Source organism: Globicephala melas, chromosome 13 (assembly GCF_963455315.2).
Source record: "Globicephala melas chromosome 13, mGloMel1.2, whole genome shotgun sequence".
In the NCBI taxonomy this organism is placed as follows: domain Eukaryota; kingdom Metazoa; phylum Chordata; class Mammalia; order Artiodactyla; family Delphinidae; genus Globicephala; species Globicephala melas.
Genome location: NC_083326.1, coordinates 86,422,596 through 86,448,169, shown reverse-complemented (window position 1 = coordinate 86,448,169; position 25,574 = coordinate 86,422,596). Strand labels below are relative to the sequence as shown.

Sequence of the window (25,574 nt, the reverse complement as noted above, 5' to 3'; positions counted from 1 at the left end):
CCCTTACTTATTAAGCCAATTTGAGAGTCTTAATCATTCAACAACCACATCATCCTTGATAAAGATATGATGAACCCTTGGGAGGTTGGCATATGATATCGCCTGAGACCAAATCCTTGTTCTCAGATGGATTTCAGGTGAGAGGTCAAAGCAGGGCAGAAATGTTAATATCTGGCAGGAGAAAAAGCTAACACAGGAGGAGAACTGTTTTCCAGATCGAAATCTGTCCCAAGGCCAACCAGATACGCGATTCCAGGCTGGACTTTGCTACCCTGTGCTACATGGAGCTGGCCAGAAACTTTTCTTCAATGCAAGAGCCACCCACGCCCAGCTGCAGGATCCCTGGGGCTTCAAAACCTCTGTTCTCAGTTAAACAAATCCAGATGGACTTCCCTTGGCTCAAGTAAAGTCTGACTCGTAAGTAAACGGTCTTATCTTTTGCAAAAGTCTTTTATTAGAGCACAGTATTCTTGGGAGCTTAAGACAGAGGGTCGGAACAACCTGCTCTTTCTTGGCCAGTCCCAAGCATTAATGCCTGGCTTAGTTCCTACCAGTTGCAGGCTCTGGGTCTTTGCTTCCCAAAGAACGTCTGTGATGATGGAAATGTCCTACACCTGTGCATCCAATGCCCTACCAGTGCGCTGTCCAACATGGTAGCCATGAGCCACCTGTGTGGCCAGTCTCACCCTCTCTCTGAGGGTGACAACCACAAGTGTCTCCAAACATTGCCAAATGTCCCCTGGCAGACATACGATCACCCCAGGGAGAGAACACTGGCTCTAGGTCTACCTGGATAGTAAGAAGAGCTAACCGAATGCATCGACCTACCTGCTTTACTTTTATAACTATGTTAAAACTCGCAACAATCTTACGAGGTTGGTATGAGTATTACCCATTTTGCAGATGAATAAACTGAGGCTTGAAGAACTTGTCTGTGGCAGAGTGCAAGCTCTTAGACACGCTATTTCAACTGCTGGCGCTACAAGGAACTTTCATGGAAGGAACTTCCTTGCTTTACACGGGAGGCCCCCAGCCCAGAACTGGGGCACAACTGGGCAGTGTCACTCAGCCTAGCCTGATGCCCGGGACTCCTTTGCTGTCCTTGACTTTCTTTCATTCTTAGAACCAAATGGCTCTTGAGGATAAAGACCTTTTGGCTTTTCTTCCAGAGTGTGTCTGATATGAGAAGCAAAAACGAGCAGCTCTCTTCCCTCCTTGGGAAAGAATTTGCCCATTTTCCTACTGGGCGAGGGAGTGCTACTTACAGTGGGAATCAATCTCAGGGACTCTTTAAAAACTTCAAGCTCTTATGAAAGAACCTGGCTCTCTCAAGGACTCAGAGCTGTGGAATCAATAGCAAATTCAGTAGGGAGGAAGCTTTGTGCTGAGGGGAGCCATTGCACAGGGAAGAATGTCTGTTGCTTACGTGAGGTTGCTTTCCACGTACCAGAACTCCTTTGGTCAGCAGGGGAAGCGGGGCCCCGTGGTTGCCCATATACATTATTTTTAGCTCTGCACCGGAATCCATTAGCTGGAACCGTGCCCTGGAGGTCAGACAGGCTGCACTGGAAATTCAATAAACGAGCTTTCTTTAATGGTATTTTAAATCTCAGCATCTCCACCCTGTCGGGGGAGAGCCTAGCCTCTATGGCCTCAGAAGCTTTGGGGAAACCGCAGGCAGGGCTGCAGCCCAGGGTAGGAGCCACCCGGGAAGTACAGGGCGGGGTACCCTAGTGTCAACCTGGTTAGGATGGGGGGCTGGAGAGAGCACTGGGAAAATCAGGGATACACAGTCATAGCAGGCATCGATAGTCGTTATTTTCCCTGCCACCAACGGGCCCAAACGCCTCCTCCTTGGACACCTATCCAGTCACCCTTTACGCCCAGGCCACGCCCTAGCACAGCACCTGCCGCATTTCCTTTGTGGTCCTCGTCACCACCTGTAATACGCTTATCTGTTATTGTCTGTTCCCTCCATGCCAGGCTCCATGAGGGCAGGGGACATGTCCTGTTTGTTGCCACGTCCCCAGTACTGGCATGGTACCTAGAGAAAGGCCAATACACCTCTGTTGAATGAATCATTAGGTGGTTATGGAACACACTGTACGTTGTCGAATCTAAGACACCATCACTTCGTGGACCACAAGTGAGAAAACCTCTGCCAACGAATCTGTGCCGTGCCGTCGGCTGCATGGCTCAGCTATGTTTCAAGCACGTTCAAGTGTGGATGAACGTGTAGAGTAAGGACTCTGTGACGGTGGTTACTTGGATGTTGCCTGTGCTTTTGTCCCTGTTATGTGTCTTCCCTCCTCGTACTATTACTGGGCTTCCGTTGGGCACATCACTGCCCTTCTCTGGGCCGTTGCTTTTTCATTCCTTGAACGTCAATCAACGCAGACGCTGATGTTCGCAGGTCTCTCCACTCACACGTCATTACTCCTATTGACCTAAACACCGAACACGCGGCAAACCACACCCCTCTTCACTTGCGGTTCCTTCACGCCCCACACTGACGGAGCCTCGTTTCCCAAATGCCCACCAGTCGGGGATATTCATGAAGCATCGCAAGGGGAGAGGATAGAAAAGGCAGGAATGTGTACCTCGTCTCTGCAGAACAAACCAGGACAGAAAAGCCCTGTGTGTGTGTTTATATATAAACAGACTCACACACATCTTGATGTGTCTGTTTATGATCACATGAGCACGGAGAGAGGCACAGAAGGAGATCAGGTAGGTAATTAACACTGATTACCTGAGGGCTGGAAAGGTGTGCTGTAGCATGTGTGTGTGTGTGTGTGTGTGTGTGTGCGTGTGTGTGCGCGTGTGTGTGTGCGCGTGTGTGTGTGTGCGTGTGTTGTGTGTGTGTGTGTGTCTATAGATCTGCCAATTTCATTAAAAAATTTTTTCCCTTTATTTTTAATTGAACTAGAGTTGATTTACAGTGTTGTGTTAGTTTCAGGTGTACAGCACAGTGACTCAGTTATACACGTATATAAAAACCTCTTCTTTTTCAGATTCTTTTCCATTATAGGTTACTACACGACATTGAGTAGAGTTCCCTGTGCTCTACAGTAGGTACTTGTTTATCTATTCTATATATAGTCGTGTGGAACTGTTAATCCCAAACTCCTAATTTATCCCTCCCCCCTTCCCCTTTGGTAACTGTAAGTCTGTCTTCTATGTCTGTGAGTCTATTTCTGTTCTGTTTCACGAGTTCATTTGATCTGCCAATTTTAAAAGTCCATGATTAAAAAAAAATATTTTGTATGATAGGATCCCATTCTCATAAAATTACACCTCTCTACATGGTTATCCATAAAGTGTCAAAAGAGATTATGTACAAAATGATCGCCTAACTTCTTTAGTAAGAGACCACGTCCTGTACGATTCCATCTATATGAAATGCCCCCCAAAAGGCAAACCCATAAAGACAGAAAGTAGATTCGTGTTTGCCCAGGGCTAGGGGTGGGAATGGAGGTGAACAGTAAATGGGGTGACAAAAGTATTCCAAGACTGGGTCATGGTGATGGTTACGCAGCTCAGTAAGTTTCCTAAAGTGTCGCTGAATCATACACTGGAGGTAAGCTGCGTCCAGTTCTAATTTTTTTTTTTTTTTTGGCTCTACGTGGGCGTCTCACTGTTGTGGCCTCTCCCTTTGTGGAGCACAGGCTCCGGACGCGCAGGCTCAGCGGCCATGGCTCACGGGCCCAGCCGCTCCGCGGCACGTGGGATCTTCCCGGACTAGGGCACGAACCCGCGTCCCCTGCATCGGCAGGCGGACTCTCAACCACTGCGCCACCAGGGAAGCCCCAGTTCTAATTTTTAAATAACACTGTGCTCACCAGACAAAATACACCTGTAGACGGCCAGGCTGTAACCCCTGGCTTACCTAATAGGGTCATCAAGGGGACTGCCTGACTCAGGGTTAAGTCCATTCCACGTGTTGGCTTCTAGGTTAAGTCCTTTACTTGATAAATGAGACTCATGAATCCTCACAAGGACCTTTTGAATTAGGTACGTGATCGTCCCCACGTTACTCAGGACTAGAGGGAATATATGAATCGCCCAAGACTGCACAGCTTGGAAATGGCAAAGCCAAGAAGAACTTGCTGGAAGAAACTGCCCATATGATCCTCTTGTGTTTCTCGACATCTTCCAAACACAGACTCGACTGTCTTTGTCTGAATGGTCTTTTCAAGGATGTTTATATGGTGAGAAGCCTCAGGAGAGAGAGACAGAGTCCCCTCTGGAGCAAAAGGCAGGCAGGCTGATGGCTCAATAGAGCAGAGATACTGTCTCTGTCCGGGAGAAGGCGAGGCAGGCTCTCTGCCTATCTTAGCTCAGGCTGTGATAGCAAAATACCACAGGCTGGGGGCCTAAACAGCAGACATTTATTTCTCATAGTTCTGGAGGTGGGGAAGTCCAGGATCAACGTGCAGCACGGTCGAGTCTTGCTAAAAGCCTTCTTCCTGGCTTTCAGACAGCCGCCTTCTTGCGGAGAGAGGGCAGGCTCTAGTCTCCTCCTCTTTTTTTTTTTTTTTTGTGGTATGTGGGCCTCTCACTGTCGTGGCTTCTCGCGTTGCGGAGCACAGGCTCTGGACGCGCAGGCTCTGCGGCCATGGCTCACGGGCCCAGCCACTCCGCGGCATGTGGGATCTTCCCGGACCGGGGCACGAACCCACGTCCCCTGCATTGGCAGGCGGACTCTCAACCACTGCGCCACCAGGGAAGCCCGTCTCCTCCTCTTTTGAGAGCACTAATCCCATCGTCCTCAGGACCTCATCTAAACCTAATCACCTCCCAAAGCTCTGTCCCTAGTGCCATCACATGGGGGATTGAAGCTTCAACACGTGAACTGTGGGAACACACAAACGTTCAGTCCCTAACACTGCCCGTTAAAAGAGACTCGGGTTCCTGAAGCCCAGGGTTCCTCTTCTGGAACAGAGACCACAGCACATGCAGTGTGGCAAAGCCCTGGGGGGACTGGAGCTTAGATGCAGGAAGATGCAGATGCACTGGCTGCCCTTTAGCCCTCTGACTCTGATCCAGGAGTCTCGTGTCTTCTGCCAGCAAACTGTGACAGGTTGATTTGTCAACCTGCACGTAGGGTGGAATCTCAGAGCCTTCAGAGGACTTTCCAGAGCTCAGGCCTGTCTAAATCCCAAACCTTCTGAGCCTGTTGGAGGGCAGGCACGTATTAGGGGCCAATTCCCTCCCCCTTTCTTCTCACCACGGGACCCTAAGCTGTACCAAACTAGCTCTTCAAGTATCATTCACCTCGTCAGACCGCGAACCACAGGCCGTGTCTGGGTCCTGGGAAACGGGGTTCCCGTGTCCTGCTCAGACATCCTTCCTTGGCTTCTGCTGACCTGAGACTTCCCCTTGCTTTGCCAACAGCCAGGGGTATCGACTCAGAATTCATTTCAGGGGGTGGGGTGGGTTTTAGCTTGAATACATTCATTTCCCTAAAGATACTAATTACATTCCTGGAAATACTAGTAATGGGCTCCACGTCAAACCTACTTAAGAGCATCTCAGGGCAGTTACGTGTACAACTGCAGTGAAATTTGTTTTTGGGTTTTTGTAGGCTGAAAGCTGGACCTCTAGAAAAGTCATCAGCGCCAGAGGCGTCCTTTCAAAGGGTCACACTTATCAAGGGTCCTGGCCCTTCGGGGCACTGCAAATCAGTAATAAACGCAAATGATCAGCAAGGACCCGGTATGTGACCACGGCTGGTCCAAACCAAGTGCCTCTTCCCCTTCCCCTCCTACCAAAGTTACTTCTCAGCCACAGGAGAGAGATCCCGGCCAGAAGCAGAGCAGAGATCCCTCAGAGCAGTGCTTCTCCATGGGGGTGATGTTGTCTACCAGGGGACACTTAGTACTGTCTGGAGACATGTGTGTTTGTCACACCCTGGAGTGCTATGGGCATCTGTTGGGAAGAGCCCAGAGATGCTTCTAAGCGTCATACAATGTGTGGGACAGTCCCCATGACAAAGAATTAGCTGGCGCAAAATGTTAAACGTGGTAAGGTTGCAAAATCCTGCCTCCGAGCTTAGAACTTTGCTGTCCAGTGCAGCACCCACGAGCCACACGTGGCTCTGGACCACTTGAAATGGGGCTGTGATGGAGGTGTGTTCTAACACACACTGATTGGAAAGACTTAGTGCCAAAAAATATGAAATGTCCTATTAATCATTTTTACATTGACTACATGTTGAAATAAGCTTTTAAATATAATGGGTTACACATACGCCGTTAAAAAATCAGAGGCACCAGTTTTGTTTTGTTTTTCTCTTTTTCTGAATGTGACTCGAGAGGATTTAAGTTCCCTGCGTGGCTCACGTTGTGCTTCTATTGGACAGTGTTGTTTAGAACTTCTTCCACCCGCTCCCCTCCTTCCACAGGCTTTCTGGGTCTTCTGTGAAGCACTCTGGGCTCAGGGCTACCATCTGCCCATAAATCGCTTTTGGTTTAGTTACAAAAAATAGTCCCTTCTTTGAGACGACACTCCCAGCGGCCAAAAGATGACGGTCACAGGATATTATTGGGACGCTTTACTGCGACCTACTGGAAGGTCGGTGTAACAATTTAGACTGCGTGAACACGGCACCAAGTGCAGTGGACCATCTTGGCGGTGCTGGTTGCCGTGTGTCCATGCCGGGGGTGGAGTCTGCAGAGAAGGATTTATTCCACCCCAATCCTCCCCTTCAACGGTCTGTAAGGTTCTCTTCCACGCACACGTGTTGTTTTTAACCCCAGAGAGAAGACTCTGATTGTTATCTGTCAGACTTGATTTGGGGGGCGGGAATGGAGACCGAACGGTTAATTTCTGGCTTGGAAAAACCCTCCCTGTCTTATTCTCTGAGCAAGTATTGTGGGTACATGATCATGGTACATGTTGGTGGGAAAGACCAAAAAGTAGGGTCCTTCCCTCAAGACACTTAGTCTCCAGAGCAGGGATTTCTCTAGGCCAGCTTTTTCTTGGAAGGGCAAAATGGTAACTATTTCAGATGTGCAGGCCATATGGGCTCTGTGGAAACTACTCAAAAGCAGCCACAGACAATGTGGAAATAAATTTGAAAGAACGAAGTTTTGCAATTTGCAGCAACAAGGATGGAGGGCATGATGCTAAGTGAAGTAAGTCAGGCAGAGACACACTGTGTGACACCACCCACATGTGGGATCCAAAAACTACAGCAGACTAGTGAATGTGACGAAAAGGAAGCAGACGCACAGATATAGAGAACAAACTAGGGGTTACCAGTGGGGAGAGGGAAGGGGCAGGGGCAATACAGGGGTAGAGGGAGAAAAACAGGATTATTAGGGGACTATATGGAACCATATGGGCTTCCCTGGTGGTGCAATTGTTAAGAATCTGCCTTCCAATTCAGGGGACACAGGTTCGAGCCCCGGCCCGGGAAGATCCCACATGCTGCAGAGCAACTAAGCCCGCGAGCCACAACTACTGAGCCTGTGCTCTAGAGCCCACAAGCCACAACTACTGAGCCCACGAGCCACAACTACTGAGCCCATGTGCCACAACTACTGAAGCCCACGTGCCTAGAGCCCGTGCTCTGCAACAAGAGAAGCCACTGCAATGGGAAGCCTGCGCACCGCAAAGAGTAGCCTCTGCTCGCCGCAACTAGAGAAAGCCCGCGCACAGCAACGAAGACCTAACACAGCCAAAAATAAATAAATAAATTTGTAAAAAAAGAAATCATGTGTGAAACTTTTGAAAATTGTAAAGCATTATAGAATTTAAAGAATCATTCAATAAAATTTAAAAAAAGAAATAGATTTGAGTGATCCTATTCCAATAAAACTTTATTTATAAAGCAGGTGGTGAGCTGAATTTGTCCCAAAGATCATAATTTTCCCTATAGAGCAGTCACGGCTGCCCTATGGGCCAGACCCATGCTGCCGATGTATTTTATTTTTTTCCCATTGTAGTTGTTTTTTTTTTTAAATTACCTTTGGTTGCCAACTTTGGAAAACAAGGTGACTTTTACCAAATTTGCAGCTTCTCTTGAAGACGCAGCAATCCCAAATTCACATTTATACACTCCACAACTGACAGGAGTTGGCTACTGCTACCCTTCTAGAAATGGGTTTGTCTGATTTACCACTTCACTCACTTAAATTACCTGCTTGGTTACTGTAGGTATTGGGGGTTTGACCCACAGTCCATAGCTCTCTTGATGACAGCTAGGTTGGCATGATGTCAAATTAAGCGATGGAAATGGGAAAGTTTAGTAAAGCCACCGGAAGTGTTGTGTACATAAACCAACCAGCTGAACCCCTATTTCACCAGGCTAAACTCTCTTAGCGAATGGGAGGCCCCCGTGAAGTTTCCACCAGTTCAATCCAGATGGCTAATGGAATCACTTACTTTGCACTTTTTTTGGCCATGCCTCTCGGCTTATGGGATCTTAGCTCCCTGACCGGGGATCGAACCCATGCCCTCGGCAGTGAGAGCACCGAGTCCCAACCACTGGACCACCACCACTGGAATCACTTACTTTGATGACTTCCTCGTCTGTGGACTTGCATTCCACCGACTCCGAGATATCCGTCACGGCACTGTTCTCCTCCACGGAGACCACCCTGATGGGCATGGCAACTGTCTTTCCCGTGAGGATGGCGGTGTTCAGAATCTCAGTGTCCTGCCGGAAGAACCAGACATAGCTGGGTCAAGGGAGCTATTCAGTTCTCTCCGACCCTAGGGGAAGCCTTCCAAGGTGTGTGCCAGGCTGTCTTTGTTTAGACAAGACATGCAGCACTTACCTTAGGGACCTGGGCAAAGGAGTCATTTTTGAACAATTTCCCAAGAGCGTTTCACAATTTATTTTTAGTTTATTTGTGATCGTCTTCCTAGTTTTCAACAACAACAATCCAAAAATATGTATTCTTTTTCTTTATTGCAGAGACCAAGTAAAAGTTACACATCAGTTAGGTTTGGGTTGTAAGCAGCAGAAATTGACCGGCTAGTTTGAGCAGGAAGGTACTCTGGTAGGTTGAATAACCAAGATGCCCATGTTCTCATCTCTGGAACCTGTGCACCTGTTGCCTTACATGGTAAAAGGGACTTTGCAGTTGTGATTAAGCTAAGGATCTTGAGATGAAAAGATTATCCTGGGTTACCTGGGGTGGACCCAACATAACCATAAGAGTTCTTTGAAGAGGTAGCCATGGGGGTCAAATGAAGAGAACAAGATGCGGTGCTGGAAGCAGAGTGATGTGGCTGTGACCCGGGAGATGTGGGCAGCTTCTAGAAGCTGGAAAAAGAAGAGATTTCTCCCTAAAGCCTCCAGGAGGAAGACACATTAATTTTAGCCCCAGAAGACTCCTTTCTGACTTCCAACTTCCAGAACCGTAATGGACCAAATTTGTGTTCATTTGTTAGAGTATTTGTTGTAACAGGAAATGAATTCAGGTTCTTAGTGGATAGACCCTGGGCTACTCCCGGGATCAGAGGAAAAGCTGAAGTAGGCTTTGGAAAGGCAGGACCAAGAACGACTTCCAGGATGTTGAAAAGAGGAAAGGATGGGCGAGTCTCTCTAGAGTGAAGCGGAGTGAATCCCTTCAACCATTTCTATCCCTGAGTGACTCTGCTTATGATTTAAATTTTCCGGAGGAAGAGTCTGATTGGTCTCATCATGGTGCCCATCCCTTATCCAGGGAAGGATGGGGCCACTCTGATTGACATGTCTACCAAGACCGATTCCAACTGGAAAAGGGCAGTCTTAAAAAAAAATCAGAACTGTGTTATCAGAAGATGATAGAATGTATAGATTCCCATCAGGCAAACAAGGGCAACAACAGATAGATAGTCATTACAAAAGCAATCAAAGAGTTAGGTAATTTTTACCCCCGAATGCCTGTGATCACTACTGCACCTCGGCGATGGGCTGCATCGTTTTGTGTAGCCAACCAAACTGTCTTCCTCTGTTGACCCACTGTGGCCCATCCCATCCTCTGATGACTTGGGTTTATCCTGTTCACACTGACTTCATGCAAAATGACGAGCATCACACCTCTCACGTGTGTTATGATTTGCAAAGTGATGAAGAAAATGCCTTCTCTTTTGAATTTGTAGGCACTCCCTGCTTGCACCTCTGTAATCCTTTTCTTTATGGTCAAATGAAGATGAAAAAGCATCTGTGGCTTTGGGACATCTACTGGCACCTTTAACCTTTGGGTCAACTTCTCCCCAAGTCCCTCTCCAGAACTGCTGCTTCACTTTGAAGCCAGAGATGCAAGGAAAGAGATTTTCTCAGTTCTTCCTCCAGGGAGGCACCTGGCACAGAAACAACCTTTTGCGTTAACCAAGAGCATCGCTGAAAGAGTCATCCGTTCTAAGGAGAGTGCGAGCCCCTCTCCGATGCTGGTGCCCATCAGTCAGCAGTTCAATAACCCTCTGCCATGTCTTCTCTTGGGTCCCCAGGCTTCCTGGAGCTGGAGCTGCCATCTGGGCAGTGTCCACATTGGCTATTCCAGATGCTAAGAGTACTGCAGAAATCCCCCAAGTCCATTTTCAGGTTCATTACAGGTAATGTGCTCGGAGTTCAGTCTTAACATTTTCTTTCTGAGAATGGTCTTTGGCTAATGGCTTCATTAAAGCAGAAAACTCCCTCGTGTACTAATTGTGATTAGCTTTCTAGTGGTCACTGCAGCTTCTCTCTCTCTCTCTCACACACACACACACACACATCCTCTTTTACCTAACACTTCTTATTCCTAAATTGAATTACATCAAGATTAAGACTGGCGAATCATTAGATATTTTTCACTGACCAAGATCAATTGCAGAAGCAGAAATTTACAGTCCTAGAAATGCCAAATGGGTGAAGAAAGCATCGATCTTCAGGATAACCTGGCTAGGCCACAAGGATGAAGTTCCCTGTATTTAAAAATTCCTTCCTTTTCCATCTAAAAACAGGATACAGATGAACTTATTTACAAAACAGAAACAGACTCACAGACTTAGAGAACGAACGTAGGGTTACCAGGGGGAAGGGACAGATTGGGAGTTTGGGATTGACACTCACACACTACTATATGTAAAACAGATATAACCAACAAGGACCTACTGTAGAGCACAGGGAACTCTGCTCAGTATTCCTTAATAACCTAAATGGGAAAAGAATTTGTAAAAGAATAGATACTTGTATAACTGAATCACTTTGCTGTACATCTGGAACTAATACAACCTTGTTAATCAACAGTACTCCAATATAAAATAAAATTTTTTTTAAATGAGTAAAAAAAAAAAATTTCTTTCCCGATCAATGGTTTTGGTGAGTGTCTGTTACTTGGTGGGCACGAGGAGTCTGGAATCCCAGATTCTAGTCTATGCTTTGCCGTTAACTTTCTGTAGAACCTTCCTCGCATCCCTTATCTTTTGGAATCTTTGCTTCTTCATTTTACAGATTAGGGGGTTGGACTGCATCTTCTCTGTCTTTCCAGCTGTCAAATCCTAGATAACCATGAAGATCCAACAGCCATTTAATGAACACTTATTGTGCACCCAGCACGTTCTTGTCACTGGGTTATAACGTAGTGAACCAGAGTGACAAGCCCACGCTCACGCAGATGGATGGGATGGCAGGGGGGGAACAAGCAAGCAGGCAGCCACTATACTGGGTTTGTCAGGACCTTTTCATTAACTAGTGGCAAAAATCCAACGCAACTCAATCTAAGCAAAAATGGAGACCTACTGCCTTGTACAGCTCAAATATCTGAGGGAAGATTCCAGCTCAGGTATTGCTAGGACCAGGTTCTCAAAACATGTTGCAATTAATTTCTTTCTTTCTTTTTTTTTTTTTAATAAATTTATTTATTTATTTTTGGCTGTGTTGGGTCTTCGTTTCTGTGTGCGGGCTTTCTCTAGTTGCGGCGAGCGGGGGCCACACCTCATTGCGGTGTGTGGGCCTCTCACTGTCGCGGCCTCTCTTGTTGTGGAGCACAGGCTCCAGACGCGCAGGCTCAGTAGTTGTGGCTCATGGGCCTAGTTGCTCCACGGCATGTGGGATCTTCCCAGACCAGGGCTTGAACCCGTGTCCCCTGCACTGGCAGGCAGATTCTCAACCACTGCGCCACCAGGGAAGCCCTTCTTTCTTTTTTAATTGAAGTATAGTTGACTTACAATATCGTGCCCATCTCTGCTGTACAGCAAAGTGACTCAGTTATACGCATACAGACATTCTTTTTCATATTCTTTTCCGTGATGGTTTATCACAGGATATTGAATATAGTTCCCTGTGCTCTACAGTAGGACCTTGTTTATCCATCCTATATATACTAGTTTCCCAATCCTTCCCTCCTCCCCTCCCCTCCCCTCCCTCTTGGCAACCACAAGTCTGTTCTCTATGTCTGTGAGTCTGTTTCTGTTTAATAGATAGGTTCGTTTGTGTCATATTTTAGATTCCACATATAGGTGATATCATATGGTATCTGTCTTTCTCTTTCTGACTCTCTTCCCTTAGTATGATCACCTCTAGTTGCATGCAATTAATTTCTACGGCTCCCCATCTCTTGACTCTCTTTTCCTCTGTTTGGCTTCATCAGTCAATAAGCTATTTCTACACAGTAGACCCCCAGCTATATTCTCCATGGCTCAAATCTGTGTTCTTCCCTCATACAACTCAAAGCAAAAAACAAACAAACAAAACCCCCAAACAGCCCAATTAAAAAATGGGCAAAGCACCTGAATAGACATTTTTCCAGAGAAGATAAAATCCAAATGGCCAACAGACACATGAAGAGATGCTCAACGTCACTAACCCTCAGGGGAGTGTAAATTACAACCACAAAGAGAAATGAAGAACTCCTGTACCACCCTCGGATCCCCACGAGGGAGCGATTTTCCGGTTGGATTGTACCTTTCCGGTTTCCCCCAGTTGCGAGCATAGCTACGGGATTACAGAAAACAATAGCACACGCTGTAGAAGCAGAGGGGGCAGTGAGGCGCCCAGGCATGGACTGGGCACATCGGCCAGGTCTGACTGTAAAGGTCCTCTGTCCCCTCCCAAGGACCTGGAGAGATGCTGTGCTGGGAAGGAGGGAAGCTTTCCTAGAGAGTGAAAAATGTGTGTGTGTGTGTGCGTGCGTGTGTCTGTGTGTGATCGGGACACTGCAGATTACAGAGTTATGTGGGCCTCGCTGCTGCTCCCGAATCCTTTTACGGTCAAGCCCAATGCATAGCGATGTGCCTGGCGCGCTATTTAAATGCGTACAACTGTGTGCTTTCGGAACCCCCAGCCGGACCTGGAAGAACTCATTTTGGGCAGGGCGGGCTGGGAGCAGGTGCCGCCTGCCTTTATCCTCCACGTAGCGCGGCTCTGGAGCCCAGGCTGCAGGCTGCCCTCCCTCCAGACCCCCCTGAGCTATGAGATGCTCGGCATCACGGAACGGAGTCCTCTTCTGAAAGCAGGTGGGTGGACATCTCCTGCTGCCCCCAGCGGACATCAGACCCCACCCACCAATACCCTTTCAGAGCCTCACGGAACACAACTAAGGCACAACGGTTACTTGGACCCTTCTCCTGTTATTAAATGTTTGTTCTCTGCTGTCACTGTTGTTCTCTCTCCTTCCACCTCCTTCCATCAGGAACCAGAGAACTGCTCTGTGTTTCTGAAAAGAATCCATCAAGTGAAGTACTTTTAAATCACTGTCATTTCAAGCTTGGAAAAAGCCCGAGGCTTCAGAGAAAACACGCTTTGTTTGATTTGACCTCATAAATGTAAATTGGTTTGGCCATTTTCTGTATTTTTTTTACAAATTGGGTTTTTAATTTTTAAATAAATAGAGAACACAGAATTACTTCTGGAGGGTTAAAAAGGCTGAGGGGGTGTGAACTGATTAAAAAGATAAATCCAACTGGCCAGGGGAGGAGGCACTTATCCCAGGAGTGGGTGTGAAATACCCATTACAAATTCCCCAGCGGCTTCTCATCAAGAGAAATGAGGAGAGCGGGAATGTGTGACAGAGTGGACTATTATTCAGCGACAAAAAAGGAATGAGGTGCGACCATGTGGATGAACCTTGAAACGTGATGCTAAGTGAAAGATGCCAGACATAAAATGACACATATTTTACGATTCCATTTATATAAAATGTCAAGAATAGGCAAATCCCTAGAGGTGGAAAGCAGACCGGTGGTTGCCAGGGGCTGGGGGAACGGAATGCAGAGTGACTGCTTAAAGGGTCTGAGTTTTATTTTTACGGTGATGGAAATGTTCTGGAATTAGACAGAAGTGATGGTTGCACAACCTTGTAAATATACTAAGAACCACTCAGTTAAAGATTCTAAATGGTGCTTTTTATTCCACTCGGGTATTTATTCCAAAAAAGACAGAACATTAGTTAGAAAAGATCCATGCACCCCAATGTTCATAGCAGCCTTTTTTACAACTGCCAAGATACGGAAACAACCTAAGTGTCCATCCACAGATGAATGGATAAAGGAGATGTGGTATATATATATTATATATATACAATAGAATACTACTCAGCCATAAAAAAGAATGAAAGTTTGCCATTTGCAGCAACATGGACGGACCTAGAGGGTATTAGGCTAAGTGAAGTAAGTCAGACAAAGACAGTACTGTATGTTATCTCTTACATGTGGATTCTAAAAAATGAAACAAATGAATATATCAAAACAGAAGCAGAGTCACAGATACAGAGAACAAAGTAGTGGCTACCAATGGGGAGAGGGAAGAGGGAGGGGCAATACGGATGGGGCTTAAGAGGTACAAACTACTGTGTACGAAATAAATAAGCTTCAAGGATGTATTGTACAACACGGGGAGTATAGCCAATGTTTTATAATAACTATAAATGGAGGATAACCTTTAAAAGTTGTGAATCACTATGTTGTACACCTGAAACATATAATATTGTACATCGACTACACCTCAATAAAAAAATTTTTAGAATATGAAATTTAGAAAATAAATAAACAATACCCTACAGTTTTGTCAAAAAATAGTGCATTTTATAGCATGTGAATTACATCTCAATTTAAAAAGAGAAGGAAAAGTGTGTGGGAGATGTGCGGGTGCCACGGAGAGGCCACGGCGGGGCTCAGACCTGGCTCTGCCTCTTGGCTGGTCGTGTGGCCTCAGATGAGCGAATCCATCCACCCACCCTCAGTTCACTCATTCGGGAAATGGGACCAAGAGAAAACACATCTGCAGCTCCAAGACCAGACGCCTCGCCTTCCACACCAATGCTGTGGGTTCAAATCTCACGAGGGTCTGAGGATGAGGCAGGTTTCATCTAAGATGTTCCAGATGGTAGAAAACAGCCTCTCTCAAGAAGAACCCTCCTACACTGTTGGGGGGAACGTAGGTTGGTGCAGCCACGATGGAGAACAGTACAGAGGTTCCTCAAAAAATTAAAAATAGAGCTACCATAGGATCCAGCAATCCCACTCCTGGGCATATATCCAGACAAAACTCTAATTCGAAAAGATCCATGCGTCCCAATGTTCCTTGCAGCCCTATTCACAATAGCCAAGACATGGAAGCAACCTAAATGTCCATCGACAGATGAATGGATAAAGAAGATGTGGTACATATATACAATGGAATAGTACTCAGCCATAAAAAAGAATGAAATAATGCCATTTGTAGCAACATGGATGGACCTAGAGATGGTCATACTAAGTGAAGCAAGCCAGACAGAGAAAGACAAATACCAGATGATGTCACTCATATGTGGAATCTAAAATATGACACAAATAAACATGTCTATGAAACAGAAACAGACTCACAGACATAGAGAACAGACTTGTGGTTGCCAAGGGGTGGGGAGGGGAGGGAAGGATTGGGAGTTTGGGATTAGTGGATGCAAACTCTTATATATAGGATGGATAAACAAGGTCCTACTGTAGAGCACAGGGAACTATATTCAATATCCTGTGATAAACCATCATGGAAAAGAACATGAAAATGAACACATCCATATACATAACTGAATCACTTTGCTGTACACCTGAAACTAACAAAGCATTGCAAGTCAACTATACTTCAATGGAAAAAAAAAGAAAAAAACCAATCTCTTTCAATGCACATGTACTTGGGAGTCATTTAGAGGTAGTACATAATAATAATAAATAAAAAACCAGGTCACATTTGGGGAGCGCTTCCTACACGCTAGGTGTTGCTAAACGCTTTCATTTCTACCACCAACCCATGAAGCAGGTGGTCTTTTTATGCCAGGTCTATGGATGGGGAACTGAGGCTCAGAGCTGGTTAAGCGATGTGTCCAGGGTACACAGCCGGGAGGTGGCCTGGCCAGGTTTGAACGTGGACCTCCAGGGCTGGAACACATGATCTCTTCTCCTACTCTGTGCTGAAGAGCTAGGACATGGGACAGCACTGCCTCGGTTCTGCCTCTGCTCTTTCCTTGTTGTGTTTTAAATTCTCCCAGCGTCAGTCTCCTCGGCTGTGAACTCGGGGAATCATCTGGGTTGTTGCGAAGATTAAATCAGATAATGTTTATGAATGGCCTGTCAGGGCGTGGAACAAAGTCCTTGTTGAATGAGAGGGCAGCTATAAGCATAAATGTGAGATGTCTGGATGAGGCAATAGCAGATGGAGAATAGCCAACACTTCTCCTGAAACTCTCTTTTCTCTATTGGAGGGAGAGGCATAGAAAATAAAATCAAATAAAGATAAGGCTGTATGTAGCAAGCACGGGAACACACACTGCCTAGAAGAACAGAAACGTTAGCACATGGGGGTGTGGAGCGGATTACAGACGGAGAGGTGTCTATGAGAGCCTTACAGATACCTTTTGGCACGTCAGACTTTTACAACAAGATCCAGGGGCCAAATCCTGCCTGTGGTCTGTGTTTATATGGACTTGTGAGCTGAGAATGATTTTTACATCATCAAGGCTCTTAAAAAAAAACAAAGAAAGAGAAAATGCCAGAGACTGTATGTGTCTCCAAAAAACCTAAAACGTGTAATATCAAGCCCTTTACAGAAAAATTCTGCCAAACCCTGAACAAGAGGATCATCTTCCCAAAATGATGGGGCTCTCGGCACGCCCCCCCCCCAAGGGCGTCCCCTAACCCTTTGGTGTTGTCATTCTGTTTTGTAGAGCTGAGCCTGCCCTTACAGCTTTGCTTTTCTTCAGTTGTTATCTCCTCTGATTCACTGTGTTTCCAGCTACAGTTCCACGTCAGCACCACAGCCCGCGCGGAAGCCCGCATTCTTTGCTCAACCTGGGTAGGTTTCCGTCTTGAGATGATCTGCATCACACGGAGACCCGGGGGCTTTGGACCCACAAGAAGCATTGCCCTAGAGCACCGGGTCTTGTGTTAAATGGGAAGGGGTATTTGAATTGGGGCTGATTTTGTAAGTGTTTCCTAATTTGCGGTCGTGATTATATTCATGTTACGGCAGCGCTGGGTTCCTTGCACACACTTTTAGCTCAAGGAGGGCGAGTATGAATACTTGAAGCACAGGAAGCCCCTACAATCGGCCTTTCTTAAGGGGGTGGATAACATTACAGATGACTGCTCAGGGGGAAAAGTGTATGAGTAGACACAGAGCTGGAGAAGACAGAAGTGGTTCCCAGAGGGGAGAGGGACGGGGAAGGGAATCGGGGAGTAAGAGGTACAAACTATTAGGTATAAAATAAGCTACAGGGGCTTCCCTGGTGGCGCAGTGGTTGAGAGTCCGCCTGCCGATGCAGGGGACACGGGTTCGTGCCCTGGTCCGGGAAGATCCCACATGCCGCGGAGCGGCTGCGCCCGTGAGCCATGGCCGCTGAGCCTGCGCATCGGAGCCTGTGCTCCGCAACGGGAGAGGCCACAACAGTGAGAGGCCCGCGTACTGCAAACAAACAAACAAACAAACAAACAAACAAAATAAGCTACAAGGATATATTGTACAACATGGGGAATACGGCCAATATTTTATAATAATTATAAATGGAGTATAACCTTTAAAAATTGTGAACCACTGTATTGTAGACCTGTAACTTACATAGCATTGTACAGCAACTACACTTCAATAAGAAAAGTTTTTAAAAAGTATATGCGTGGAAAAACCAACGAGCATTTCTTCCTTCATCTCTGCTGAAGTGCAGTAGGTCGGGAAAACACACAGCAGAGTTGGAGGAAGCGCATTTGAGGCAGCTGGAGGGTCCCCAGCTCACGTGGCAGGCTCTGGGAAGATCAGAGGTCCGGTGTTTTTGAAAACCGAGAAAAGGGAGGCCAGCTGCTGGCATGCAGAGGGCTGAGATGCTTCAGTGAGGCAACATCAGGCTGCCCATCTTGCTGCCTCACGCTTGCATGGGGCTCCAGGCCTTGCCTTCTCTGTGCTGTTTTCCTCATCTGTGAAATGGGACAGTCCCACTTTCCTCCAGGGTGGGTCCGGGGATTAGGTGAGAGAACCTAGGCAACCCCCCTAGCTTCGTGCCTGCCACAGAGGTGGCCGTTCCATAAATACCAGCCCACCGTCCTCAACCCTGGGAAACGGAGTCCGAGAAACCTGACGGAATTTCCACGTCCTATTTCACCAAATCACTCTTTTTTTTTTTTAACATCTTTATTGGGGTATAATTGCTTTACAATGGTGTGTTAGTTTCTGATTTACAACAAAGTGAATCAGCTACATGTATACACATAACCCCGTATCTCCTCCCTCCTGCTTCTCCCTCCAACCCTCCCTATTCCACCCCTCTAGGTGGTCACAAAGCACCGAGCTGATCTCCCTGTGCTATGCGGCTGCTTCCCACTAGCTATCTACCTTACGTTTGGTAGTGTATATATGTCCATGCCTCTCTCTCGCCCTGTCACAGCTTACCCTTCCCCCTCCCCATGTCCTCAAGTCCATTCTCTAGTAGGTCTGTGTCTTTATTCCTGTCTTACCCCTAGGTTCTTCATGACATTTTTTTTTCTTAAATTCCATATATATGTGTTAGCATATGGTATTTGTCTCTCTATTTCTGACTTACTTCACTCTGTATGACAGACTCTAGGTCTATTCACCTCATTACGAATAGCTCAATTTCATTTCTTTTTATGGCTGAGTAATAGTCCATTGTATATATGTGCCACATCTTCTTTATCCATTCATCCGATGATGGACACTTAGGTTGTTTCCATCTCCGGGCTATTGTAAATCACTCTTGAGCACCACAGCCTCTCGGCTGTAAGAGGGTGAGTGTTCAACTGTAACTGATCTGGGAACTAATTTAGCATCGCTTGGAAGTTGATGGAGGAGTCGTTTAATTACACTTTCAATTCCATCTGGAGGCAGCATCGGCAGGACCCCCGGGGGCTGCGGCGATGGGCTTTGCTGCGGGCTTCAGAAGAGGGGACAAGTGTCCCGTCTCTGGATGGTACCTCTGGGAAGAGGCAAGAGAAGGTGGCTGTCCAGTGTGTCTACGAAGCAGCGGCAAAGATCTCTGGATCCCAGAGGTGGCCCGAGAAAGGCAGAGACTAGAAAAATAAATGGGTCGGGTTCGCAGGAAAAGAGACCCAAGGTCTTGCGGCCGAAAGGGGCTAGTTGGTACTCCATATCCATTCTCTTCCTTTTCCTTGGTAACTGAACCATGAAGTTTTGGCAGGTGGAGTGGGAAACAGTACCAGCTCAGAGAAGTCTAAACTCCGTCTCTCTTGCATGGGGGTGACCGTGGAATGGGGTTCAAGTACGAGGGTTCTCAAAGTGTGGTACCTGGACCAAAAGCCTCAGCATCACCTGGGAACTTGCTAGAAACGCAAATCCCCGGGCGCCGCCCCAGACACACTTAGTCAGAAACTCTGGGGGTGGAGCCTATTCACCCTTTGCTTTAACAATCTCTCCAGGTGATTCTGATGCTGCTGAAAAGTTTGAGAACTACTGTTCTAGTCCAGATGTAAGCAGCAATGTTCTTCTTCAGGAAGTCTGCTTAATGGGAGCTGGATAAGGGAAGTGGGATGTTCTTTTTGCCCTTTTCCCCTTCCTCCTACCTGGAATACAGATACAATGGCTGGAACATTAGTAGCCATCTTGGTCCATGAGTCAGACTTGGAAATGAAAGCCACTCAGGGAGGATGGTGGGGGTAGAAAGACAGAAGAGGTCTAAATCTCTGATGACTAAGGAGTGGTCCTGGACTTACTTATGTACATGAGGTAAACTTTACGTCTCAGCTGCTAGTTTTGAGCATTTTCTATTATACTTAGCCTAACCTAAGGCTAACTCACATAGACATTTCCCTGCATGCTTGAGATTGTGAACGAAGATTGCTATCTGCTGCACTTGCATGCCACATTTCCAGTTGTGTAAGCTGAAGAAGGGGACTCCATGGCAAGGGTGCTAGGCGGTGGCCTGCACTTGGGGAATGGCAGGGGATGGTAGTAAGCCCGTTGCTTTTAGCTGCTGCTGGTGGTGGAAGCAAGGCTGACAGAGGATTGTTATGAGAGGAGGGCCAAGCAGAGACTGACAATTCAGCGTAATTTACAGCACTGGGCAAACTACTCCAAGAGGGAGCTTCCTCTTCCCAATTCAAGGCATCCTCGTTAAAATGATGCACAGGTGGTACAGCAGCCAGTTGGCATATGCTGATTAGTGAAAGCACTTGAAATGAGGGTTCAGGATTCAGGGCAGAGGAGCCCAGGGAAATGCCGTCTGATAGGCTGACTCTGTTAGGTGCAACCAGCTGTTTACATAATCCTGTGATGAAGAATATTATGCACACACACACAGGCATCGTAGGGGCGACCTTTCAAAGTCCCACCCGCTAACGTAATTTTCCCTCTAACCAGGCTGTGTGCAGACACCCAGCTCCGCCGCACTTCTTCTCATCAGGGAGAGAAGGGAAACCTTATTACTGGTTGGTGTGTGAACGGCACGCCTGACGGAGCGGGCTGGATTGGACCCGCTAACCGACAACACCACCTTCTCCCCTCCCGTTTCCTAAGGAAACGATCCCCAAGAGTTCTGCATGATTTGGGGGGGCAGAATTGATTCTAAAAATGCTCCGGGAGATGCTGACGGGGAAATGGAAACCAATATTATCATTTCTGCTTCGCAATGGCTTTGGGATTTCCAAGAAGCAGCGAGGGTCAGGAGGTGGGCAGGCTGGGGAAGAGGAGAAGGTGTTTCCCAGGTTAAGGCTTTCTCTTCCTAACATTCCAGGGAGCAAGAGAATAGGCCTCTTCCATCAATAACCTGACAGATCCGTCCACACTGCAATTGTTCCCAGTTACACCTTCTCCTCTGTCATTTCTGTTTGTCTTCACTTTGCAACTCCTTCTAGAAATCTTAGCCCAATGGTATAGTGGACCAATGAGGGTCCACATCTGAAAACAGAAGGTGGGACTTCCCTGGCGGTCCAGTTTAGGACTCCATGCTTCCACTGCAGGGGGCACGGGTGTGATCCCTGGTAGGGGAACTAAGATCCTTCATGCTGTGCAGAGTGGCCAAAATAAATAAATTAAAAAAAATAAAATAAATAAAAACTGAAGGCATCTCAGTCCAGCATGCCAGAGCAGAGCGCAGAACGGGGCTTTCGGAGCTGAGTCAGAAGAGCTTCCTGGATGGCTCACAGGTTCCAGGACACAATCATAACTTATCAGACCCACTCGTACTTACTGGGCATCTACAATGTGTCAGGCACTCATAGTAATCATCACCATCTCCATCATCACTTATGTTTATGCCCGTGTTAATTTTCTAGGGCTTTTCTTACATAGGATAGCAAGATGGGGGGCTTAAAACAACAGAAATTTATTCTCTCACAGCTCCAGAGGCAAGAGTCCAAAATCAAGGCGTTGGCAGGACCACATTTCCTCTGGAATGTTTTGGGGAGAATCCTTCCCTGCCTCTTCCAGCTTCTGGGCAGGGCTGGCAGTCCTTGGTGTTCCTTGGCTTGTAGACACTTCACTCCAATCTCCACCTCCATCATCTGTGGTCTTCTGTGTGTGGTGTCCAAATTCCCTCTTCCTATAAGGACACCAGTCCTGTTGGCCTAGGGCCCATTTTAATGATCTCATCTTAAGTTGATGACTTCTGCAAAGAGACCCTCTTTCCAAATAAGATCACATTCACAGATTCTGAGGGTTAGGATGCCAACATCTCTTTTCGGGGGGCATAATTAAATCCACAAGAATGTCTCTTTCATCCTTTGCAGAGAACCTTCATGTGGATTACTGCCACTTTGATCGTCAACATGGCAGAGGAGAAAGGGTTGATGTTACCACAGATGGGAAAACTGAGGCCCAGAGGACTTTATTTGAACCTTCCAGTCTTCTGACAGCCAAGCCGTTCAACGTGAGCGCCTGCCTTTATGCAAAACAGCCCTCGGAGCTGACACAGCACTGACTCTACCAGTGACGGTACCAACACCCGCACGGGCCAGCTCACAGCCCACTGTGATTCTGAGCCTTTCCAAGTACTGCATGCTGTTCCAGGCTTCTTTGCATGTGCTGACTTCCTTCCTCCCTGCAACAACCCCACGAGGCAGGTACTTCCCTTCTCCCCCACTTCCTAGGTTAGAAAAAAGTTTAAGAGTTGCAGAAAGTTTAAGTAACTTGCTAAAGAATCTACAGCTGCTAAGCGACAGGGTGAGAAGGGGAGGGAAGAGAGAACCCTGGCTCCGAGCCCTTACACTATCTGACGGCACTATCCCTAAAGATGCTGTAAACTGGCTTTGAAAAAGCAAATGCATATGTTACACATCTCAGGAAAGGTCCTTAAAAAAAACACAGTGTGGGGCTTCCCTGGTGGCGCAGTGGTTGAGAGTCCGCCTGCCGATGCAGGGGACACGGGTTCGTGTCCCGGTCCGGGAAGATCCCACATGCCTGCGGAGCGGCTGGGCCCGTGAGCCATGGCCGATGAGCCTACGCGTCCGGAGCCTGTGCTCCGCAGCGGGAGAGGCCACAGCAGTGGGAGGCCCGCGTACCGCAAAAAACAACAACAACAACAAAACAAAACAAAAACACAGTGTTACTGAGATATAGTTCAGATGCAGCTGTTCACCGATCTAACACGTAATTGCCAGTTGCAACCATCACCCGTTTAGTTTGAAAACATTTTCATGCCCCCAAGGAAACTCCACGTCCATCAGCAGTCATCCCCCAGCCTCCCCTCCTTCCTGCCCCTGGCAACCACCAGTCTACTTCCTGTCTCTGTGGATCTGCCTCTCTGGACACTTGCTATAAGTGCACTCACACACTGCATGGTTTTTTGTGTCTGCCTTATTTCAATCAGCATCATGTTTTCCAGGTTCATCCACGTTGTAGCCTGTGTCAGGGCTTCGTTCTTTTTTTTATCGCCTAATAATATTCCAGGGTATGAACAGACCTCATTGCATGTATCCATTCATCAACTGACGGACATTTGGGTCGTTATTGGACCACATAGTGGCTACTACTGGCTAATACGAACAATGTTGCTACGAATATTTGAGCGCAAGATTTGTGTGTGTGGTTGAAGCTTGTCGTTTCTCTGGCGAGTATACCTAGGAGTGGGGATGTGAAAATGCCTTTTTAAAGCCAGGTAATTACCTAGACTCTTTCTTAAGATGAATTATCTTCAACTTCTTGGCACTGGAAAAGTTACAATAATCCCCCCCAATGTAGGAATCGCCTTTCCTCCAAAGCGGTCCGAGCACTTTTTTAAAATCCTATACAATCCACCTCTCTGGCGTCTGGGCAGAAGGAGGTGATTTTTTTTTTTTTTTTTTTTTTTACTGTCGTTTCATAAAGCCACAGAGGCAATGAGATGTCTGTGCCCCAGGTCAGAGGCTGGGATGAGCGGATGCTGACCACCGGTCAGGCGTCTGTTCCAGGGCCCCCGGTCCGCTCTCCACGTCCAGGCATGAGGGCGACGGCCCCCTCCCGCTGCCGTGAATGCCGCTTGTTGTGACTCTCAGAACGAACACCGTGTTCCCAGCCCCGCGTGTTCCTAGACGGTGTCTCATTAATTATAGTCCCAGCCCATTGGCTGCCTTTCGAGCTGCATCTTAATTAGTGACCCCTCCCGGCTGACTCTTTCTTAGCACAGGAGTTCTTTGTTGGATCCTGTGTCTCTTCCGATTTTCAAAGCACAGATCAATGGGACGCTGTGAGGCGAACTTGTCTCCCTTCCCATTTCGGGAACAGGAAGGGATCCTTGTACGGGATGGGCTCTGCTCCCGGCACAGACCCACCCCACAGCCAACAACAGACCCCTTGATGTGCAGAGGGCATGGCACTGGGCTCCAGCATTATCTAACCTAGGCGGCTGGATCCTATTTGGAGAGAATCTACTTTCCACCCAAGGGCTGCGCCCTTTGAAACCCGAAGGAGGTCCTGTCCTGCTCTGCTCAAACCTTCTCGTGGTTTGCATCCCACACAGAGCGAGAGGCAAAGCCCTGCAGGACCTGGACGCCCTCAGACTCTTTGGTTTCCTCCTGCTACTCTCCCTTCCACATGCTTTCCAGACACCACCGCTTCTTTGCTGTGCGTTGAACGCGACTGAACCTTTGTACCCACTGTCCTGCCTGGAATGCTTTCTCGAGACATCCACGTGGCTCCATCCTCACGTCCCAAGCATCTCTGTCCAGATGTTACCTCCCCATATCCCCATTCTCTGCTGTGCGTTCCAGAGCTCTGACCACCCAGGACACGATGTGTTTCATTTCAGTGTTGGGGGCCGTGTCTGGGATGAAAGCTCCAAGAAGGAAGGCATCCTGTTCTCCAGTGTAGGAGCTCCACAAATGCATGGGGAAGAGATGGAAAACAGATACTGCCTGCCAGCCTTTCTAGTTTTATGTTCTAAAAGCATTTAAGGCAGGAGAATTGGAGGGCTTTCTGAAGACGATTTTTTTTTTTTTTTTTTTGCGGTACGCGGGCCTCTCACTGTGGTGGCCTCTCCCGTTGCAGAGCACAGGCTCCGGACGCGCAGGCTCAGCGGCCATGGCTCACGGGCCCAGCCGCTCCACGGCATGTGGGATCTTCCCAGACCGGGGCACGAACCCGTGTCCCCTGCATCGGCAGGCAGACTCTCAACCACTGCGCCACCAGGGAAGCCCAGTCCATTGCTTTTTAATGGGGCTGTTACATGAGTCTTAATAGGTTTTCTTGGGGGTACCCGGAGGGTCAGAACACAAAAGGTAGCTGGTCATGCCGAAATGACCTACACGTGTCCAGGCATGTGGGTTTCCAATTGTGGAGAACTGTGCTGAACGCATTAGTCACGAGAAGTGAAAAACCTCATTCTTCTCCGGATTGCAGCTCCGAGTTTCTGCCAGCAGTTAGCATGGGAGAAACACAGAGGCACAATAGTAAACCATTTAGCAAATCAATCCCGGGGAGCTGCAACTTGTCTCCAACGGTAGCTGAGCAAATTTCCTTCCCTCCCTGAGGACCTCCGCTAACAGCGCTGCGGGCTTGCAGTAACAGACCAATAATTTTCGGTTCTGTCACTACCGGGAAACGCAACTCCCACCTCATTTACCTGAAATCCATTCTCAGTGCAAACTGGGGTGCAGGAGCCGAACTTTACTTATCTGTCAATTTGCTTCTAATACAAGATGGAGATTTTATTCCAAAATGTTCATTTAAAACAAGAAAACAATTCAATTTA

The 25,574-nt window shown here is 47.4% G+C and overlaps 1 protein-coding gene across 3 annotated transcripts in view; it reads right to left on the bottom strand.

Moving 5' to 3' along the window:
* TMEM132C (transmembrane protein 132C) overlaps nucleotides 1-25,574 on the bottom strand; it is a 375,242-nt gene that overhangs the window by 27,436 nt on the left and 322,232 nt on the right. For all 3 annotated transcript variants that reach the window (XM_060311004.1, XM_030859975.2, XM_060311005.1), the window contains exon 5: nucleotides 8,522-8,665. In XM_060311004.1, the coding sequence (XP_060166987.1) occupies nucleotides 8,522-8,665 (144 nt within the window). The remainder of the gene's footprint in view (nucleotides 1-8,521; nucleotides 8,666-25,574) is intronic.